At 42.8% G+C, this 6,666-nt stretch overlaps 1 protein-coding gene across 1 annotated transcript; it reads left to right on the plus strand.

The window, feature by feature from the left end:
• Window positions 1-448: 448 nt before the first annotated feature.
• LOC121834866 (kappaPI-actitoxin-Avd3d-like) lies at window positions 449-3,100 on the plus strand. Its single transcript, XM_042288769.1, has 2 exons — window positions 449-528; window positions 2,864-3,100. Exons 1-2 carry the CDS (start codon window positions 456-458, stop codon window positions 3,037-3,039), a joined length of 249 nt encoding a protein of 82 aa, XP_042144703.1. The 5' UTR covers window positions 449-455; the 3' UTR covers window positions 3,040-3,100.
• Window positions 3,101-6,666: the final 3,566 nt, after the last annotated feature.

Here is a 6,666-nt window from a genome sequence, read left to right on the forward strand (position 1 = left end):
GAATTGGAGATCAGAGTCCAAACAACATCAGGCATTTTGTCTTATTTTACAATTTAAACGCTTCGCACCTGAAGAAGACGATAGCTTTACAAAGCGCCTCTGTTGTTTAGAACCTGTTTTATAACACGTAAGAGTATACTAAACAGAAATCCAGCTGAGACAACAATATTTACCACGTCCTCAAGGTGTGCCCAGCTCAATTTTTGGCAGATATGACGTACTGTTTACTGTAAAGTACACGAAACAATATCCATTGTCTTTCCACATACACGTGGAGATGTTGCTAAAAATGTGAATAATTTCGAACAATCCTGGAAACAATGTGTGCGAGCGCAAGTGCTCTCTTGAACAAAACAAAATAAACTTGAAATAGCTAGGGGCATTGTATGCTGGCGGACTATTATATAAGACCATTGCCAGCCTTCGAACGGCATCGTCGATATCTATTGTCCAAGATGAAAGCAACCATTGCAGTTTTTTGTTTCCTCGTTTTAGTAGCGTACGCTATTGCGGCGGCGGATGCGAAGAGTAAGTTTGACTTTTTCAAAGCCTGACCATTACGTTTCCTGTATCTTCCTATATCCTTTTCTAGGGGTTGCCATATAGTCTACCGAATATTTACTCAAGAGCGAGTGTTGATACTTTATCAATAACGCACGCCGCGGGTTACTTGAAGAAAATGTATGGAGCTTATGGTTTTTGTATTTGCAGCAAAATGATGCAATGAGGCGCGGAAGACAAGAACATTTAGAGTGGTTCACGCCAGTTAAAAATCTGTAATTTAACTGTCACTCAGGTTTTTTTTTTGAGTGGTTTCCGTTTTATATTTATTTAAAGACAACGAAATAATCACTTCTTTTTCTGAGTCAGAAGCTGAGTGGTTTTAGCAGTACAGGAGAACAGCGCGGCTCATTTCGCGTGGCATATACTCGCTGACGAGCAGTAAAGAACGTTGCGGATGTATCTTTGTTTGATTATGCTTTGTCGCTAAGGTAGCCGGTACAAACTATTACAGCAGCAGCTTTTATTTTTTTATTTAAAAAAAACACTGCAACGGCTTACGAAACCTTCTCAGTGAGAGAGATAATGTTGACCAAATGAACAATGCACACTTCTTTTTTTGTGTGTGCAATTATATCGCAACATCACTAAACGCAGAACTGCAGCCCCTCGTGATACCTGACTCGCCCTTCTGCGACGCCGTGGCCCTGCGCTACTTCTTGATGATATTAATGGGATATCATTTTTTAGCTACTTCACCGGTTTTTGCGACACGTTCTCTGGCCTTTAATGCGGAGGCGCCGCGCGGCGGCGCGGCGTTTCCGCATGCGCAGGACGTTTGCATACACTCGGCGTCCGTATACGCAGGCGCCGCGCGTATGCAGACGTCGTCCTCGATGTCGTCCTCGAGGTCGTCCATGAGGTTGTCCTAGAAATCGTTTTTGAAGTCGTCCTTGAGATTGTCCTAGAGGTCGTCCTAGATATGATTCTAGGCGTCGTCCTAGACGGCGTCCTAGACGTCGTCTTTGACGTCTTTCTCTAGGACGTAGTGCTAGCAAACGGATAAACCCGCGCCCCGCATACATGGAGCGGCAGTATGCACACATTCACATTTGCGCCCAAGGTACGATGCAATTATCAGGTTGAGTTCAGCTAACTGGTACATGGTCAATGATGGTGGTGAAACAGCTTGAACATCAATAGCTTCGTCCCATTAGAGCGACAAACACCGATTTTTGTGCGGCGACACCAGAACGTTCAGTGCTGCTGACGCTCTCCCACTGTAACAAGTACCTTTGACAAACTTCAACAAGCGCCGACAAACGATCGACGCGGACGAGTTATTGTTTCGAATACTTCAAAGGAAAAAAAAAAAAACATCAAGGGCGGGGACGGAAACGGGACTTCTTTCAATGAGCAACAACAACCCCCTAAGGTTTCAACGTTCTCGAAGAAGGAAAGGAGAAAGTGAGCTGCGTCGTGAATCTTATGATTATGGGGGATCGGTGGCCGAGAGGGCTAGCGCACAGCAGCTCGGAGCACGGGGAGTGGAAACTCATGCTGCAGGACCCAGGGGTGCTGGGTTGAATCTCCATCCCTGCCCGTTTCGATCTGGGTGAGCACCGTACCGGCGTGCAATCTTGTATCACTACTGCGTGGTGCACGTTAAAAACCTTAGGCTAGCAGTGTTACTGCACTGGCTATATTGCTCATCTAAAGCTGAGAGACAAGTCGCCCGTTCAGGCAAATTAAGTTCAGCCTGTATAAACATACACACACCAATTTACTTGTCTCGTGACGAATGCTTATCGCAATTCATACTCAACCAAAAACAGTGGTTTCTGCAGTCAATTTGTAGTGACCCAGCGAAAGTTCACTACTAAGGCTTTGTTATGTAGAAGGTGCTTGCCCTGCTATAGTTGATGTTGTTCTAGTACGAGGGGCGGCGGCGATGGGACGACAGTATCACTAGCACTCTTTCCGCGGAATTGGTTTTTACTTACGAACATTGAAGAATTTCGCAGGAAAATAGCTTAAACAGTTACCGCTGCCCCAAAGAAACGGCTACCTTTGTTGCGCCCTGTATGTCATACCTACTAAAGGGATCAAATCAGATGCGAACACTGGATCGCATGGCCGTGAACCAATGCCGCACTTCCCAAGGGGACCCCTGGAAACTGATAAAACTGCGCGGCGGGGAGTAGGAGGCTGCGAGGTTTTGCCCACTACTCCGATATGTTTCAATCTCGCCCAGCACAGCCCAAGCCTCAATGCTGCGCCGGTGGTGCGCTGGAAGTTCCGTCACTGTTCGCATTTCGTTCGAACCCGATAATACCTTAACTATGTCTTACGATTTCTGCAGAGAGCTCCGGAGAACGCTGCTATATGGAACCAGAAACTGGACGATGCAAGGCACGCATGACGAGGTTTTACTACGACAAGAAAGAGTGGACGTGCAAAACATTTATTTATGGAGGCTGCGGCGGTAATAAAAATAACTTCAAGACAGAAGAGGAATGCCAAAAAGCGTGCAAATGAGGTAATCAAAGCTCGTATTTGATTAAAACTTAATCCATCAGAGCACTTCAACCGGGGTCAAGCTGCTTACACATCATACAAGAGACACACTGCCTGAGGTGTATTTCTTGCTTGACAGTCCTGTCAAATTACTCGTAAAAAAAAAAATTTTTTTTGGCAGACGTGTATCAAGCATACATATGCATGCTGCAAACATGCTTGGAAGATGCGTGAGGAGTTTGCGCAAAGAATTCTCTCAGCATGTCTGCGGGGAAACTCCGTGTTTTTTTAATGATGTGTGAGCAGCGGGATTGCGGCTGAACAGAGATGGTCAAATTTCTTTCGAATGTAGGGCTTATACTTGCGCAGATGCCAGTGAAGCTTGTCTGTTGGTCGTGTATAAAAACTGGCTCAGACATTTCCGTTTGAGTGCATTCACGTGCGTTGCAATCGTTCTTGACACTGGCGCCGTCTATATTCTATAGTATAGTCTAGAGGCACTTCCCATGTCCATATATATATTTTCTAACTTATTTCAATTTCCTTTACTCTCGTTTGTGTGTTTGTTTCTCGATGCCGACATACGAGCAGCATTGAGCTACATAAGTTTTTTTAGATGTTGATTGTGTTTATCTTAATTGTAGTCACTTAAATTCTCACTAGAATTTTGGGAAACCAATATTCAGCTTATCATATCGTTTATGGGAAGCCGAAAAAAGAGCACTTCCTAATCCGTTTGTTCGTATTAAAGAAAAGGAAAACGGGAGCACCCAAATATAATACACCGAGCCAACAGGAATACCGAACTCGGGAAGTTTGTGCCAATCAGTTACAGAAACCCAGACTGAGTCATTACTAAATTAACGGGTCTGGAATGCTTATTTAACTTATCATATTTTTTTAACGATTCACGCTGTTATTAGTGATATGTCAAGCTTGCCCGTTCAATAACACGGCACCACTAGAGAACCAGAGCATTAACCAGGCTTATTTCTGAAATCAGCTAATGAATGCATTTAATGAGAACATAATTTCTTTTAATATAATGTGGACGGTAGCTAAGGTCAAAAGTGCGAGTTAATACTTCAGGTAGGTGCTCTTGCTGCACGAGCGATTGTTTAGGCGATGCGCATTTTAATACACCGAGCTCGCTCCTGTCATCCAGGCTACAGTCCCTATAAATGCGAAACGTCCTCGGCAACCTTAAATTGTGCAATATTGATAATAAGTATGTAAACTGTATTCCTAATGGAACAACGAAGCCTTGAAATTGATAACCCCTTAAAACAATTTGTTTTGAGAACACTCAGAGGGCTTTCACTTTTTCGTTCATTTCCGTTTTTAAAGCTACTTAGAGTGATAACATCGGAATATTTTCTAGATACAGGGATTGCAATCAATTTAATAAAATGAATTTGATCTAATATCTAATATCTAATTTTGAAAAAATATTTTTTTTCTCAAAATTATGTATATATTTTTTTAATTTGTGTGCTGCAGAAATCTAGCCTTCCTTTGGTAATACATAATATTTTCACCACGGACAATATTTACCTGGTATTTATGAAAGTAAAAATATATTTATAATAACCCTTGAGCCCAAAAGTAAATGTGAATATTACAAATAAGGAATACGTTTTACAGTGAGGTTGAATACAGAAAATGGCTTCATAGTGAACACCCAGTTTGCTGCGTCAATAGGCCAAGCAAAACCCGATTTCTCAGTCCCTGAATCGCGTACATCTCTCGTGAACTCATTTTACATTCTGTGTTACTTCTCTCAATTCAATATAGTAATGGAGGCCCTCCCCCCTTGCACTCCATTTCACTTCCATAACGAAAGCCAGAGTGTTATTTACTTTAGTACTTTTAAAGTAATTTTTGAGGCATTGCTAGGATCAAAAACAGATGCCACTTATTCTAAAGCGCCATTTACCATTCTCGACATGTAATAATATTTCCTCGAATTGTAAAGTTCTCATCGTAGAAACATCGGAATATTATTCTGAAAAATGAGAGGCTTTTTTTAAGTCTTTTTTCCACTTGTGTATTTCGCGTCCGGTGTGAAGAGTCTTGAGTATTTGAATATTTATCCGAATCCAAGGAGATCTTGGCATTAGCCGATGAGAGAACAGGACGTAGCATTACTCAATAAAAGTGAACATATAGCATCGCCGTGCGCCTCTGAAGCCGTTAGGAACCATTGACGCACGAAGCGGGTCATAATCATTTCAATGAATAATTTAGGAGTGCTGCGGGTTTCCGCAATTCTTTTCGTCTTATCGCTCTCCGTAATCATCTACATAGCGAATATATTTATGATATAAATCTAGCGGTTTCTTATTCCTTTAATATACGGATCAGAATTGAAGTAGGCGGAATTAGGCCTAGTCGAGCACTAAACCTCTAAGCTCTTCAGAAGTATTATAGTTCGCAGTGATTTATAACTTGATTTATGCTGGTGCCAATAAGCGGACTTCGTTCAGCTAGTTTTTCTATGCCGTTTAAATCGTGGTATCTGTGAATTGCACAGCGTCTATCTAAACATGCACAATAGAAGTTCTCCGCTACATAAGACTCTGGTGAACACCGGTGCGAGCTGTTTCCACTCGTCTAATCTTTTTAACTGCTACGATTTTAATTAGCGTTTACCTTGCAGGAAAACAAGTCAAAGCTGCCTGATTCTGGACACGATGTCTGTCTTGGCGGTTGGAGATCAATGGTGACAGGGTACTAAGACTAAATAAAATCTTGCATTTAGAAAAACAAGAAAGTGCTGGCGTATTTTCTCCCCGTTTTGATTTTAGGCATGCATGAAGCTATCAGTTAATGCAATTCTGTTGTTTGAGGCTCTTGTAAACTCCTCTGTAAGTGTCTTTTATTTTCCACAGAAGAAAACGGCGGGCGATTGACCTGCACTTTAAAAACCTATTATTTGAGCCCACAACGTATGTCAAACTTCAGCTCGAAACAAAAACCCCAATAACAAAGTTGTCATACACTAGAAACATAATTAGAAGTGCGCGCCGTTATGGAAGCATTGATTTAATCGAATTGACCCAGAGAGGCAGCCCCAGGATGAGGGTGACATGGACTTGCATGCCAGACTGAAACGTCCCCTCGACAAGCCTGTCATGCTCAAGAGGGAGTTTCAGTTGTTGAAGCTGACCGCATTTCCTACCTGAAAGCAGCGTTTGGAATTTAAGCGTCAGTTTTTGACCATACATAAGGACACATTATTGACAACTTTGAAGTTCTTACCAATCGTCTCTCCAGCTTTCAGAAAGAACACACCCCCAGGTACAAGGGGCAAACCATCCTGCTTTGTCCATGGTCATTAACTTTAGAGCTTCTCCTACGCAAAAGGAGAAGACCTTGACAATGTAAGGCTTCTGACCCTGACCCCAAGGAATTCTCAATAAAGATTCAACACTTTCCAGAAGGCACCCTTTTCTCCGTTCCTCACCTGCCTTCCCCGCCACGCTTCTAACCAGAGAGACCAAGACCTGGGGAAGCACCGCCTCTTGTGTGGCAAACTTCGGACCTTTAATCAGGACCTTACGCACGTCCTCCAGCACCTGGACGTCCCCAAGCACCACAATGTTCCTCGATTCGCTCCCACTCGGTGCGGCGGAACATAGTGACAGC

Source organism: Ixodes scapularis, unplaced genomic scaffold (genome assembly GCF_016920785.2).
Source record: "Ixodes scapularis isolate PalLabHiFi unplaced genomic scaffold, ASM1692078v2 PGA_scaffold10__122_contigs__length_95168666, whole genome shotgun sequence".
In the NCBI taxonomy this organism is placed as follows: domain Eukaryota; kingdom Metazoa; phylum Arthropoda; class Arachnida; order Ixodida; family Ixodidae; genus Ixodes; species Ixodes scapularis.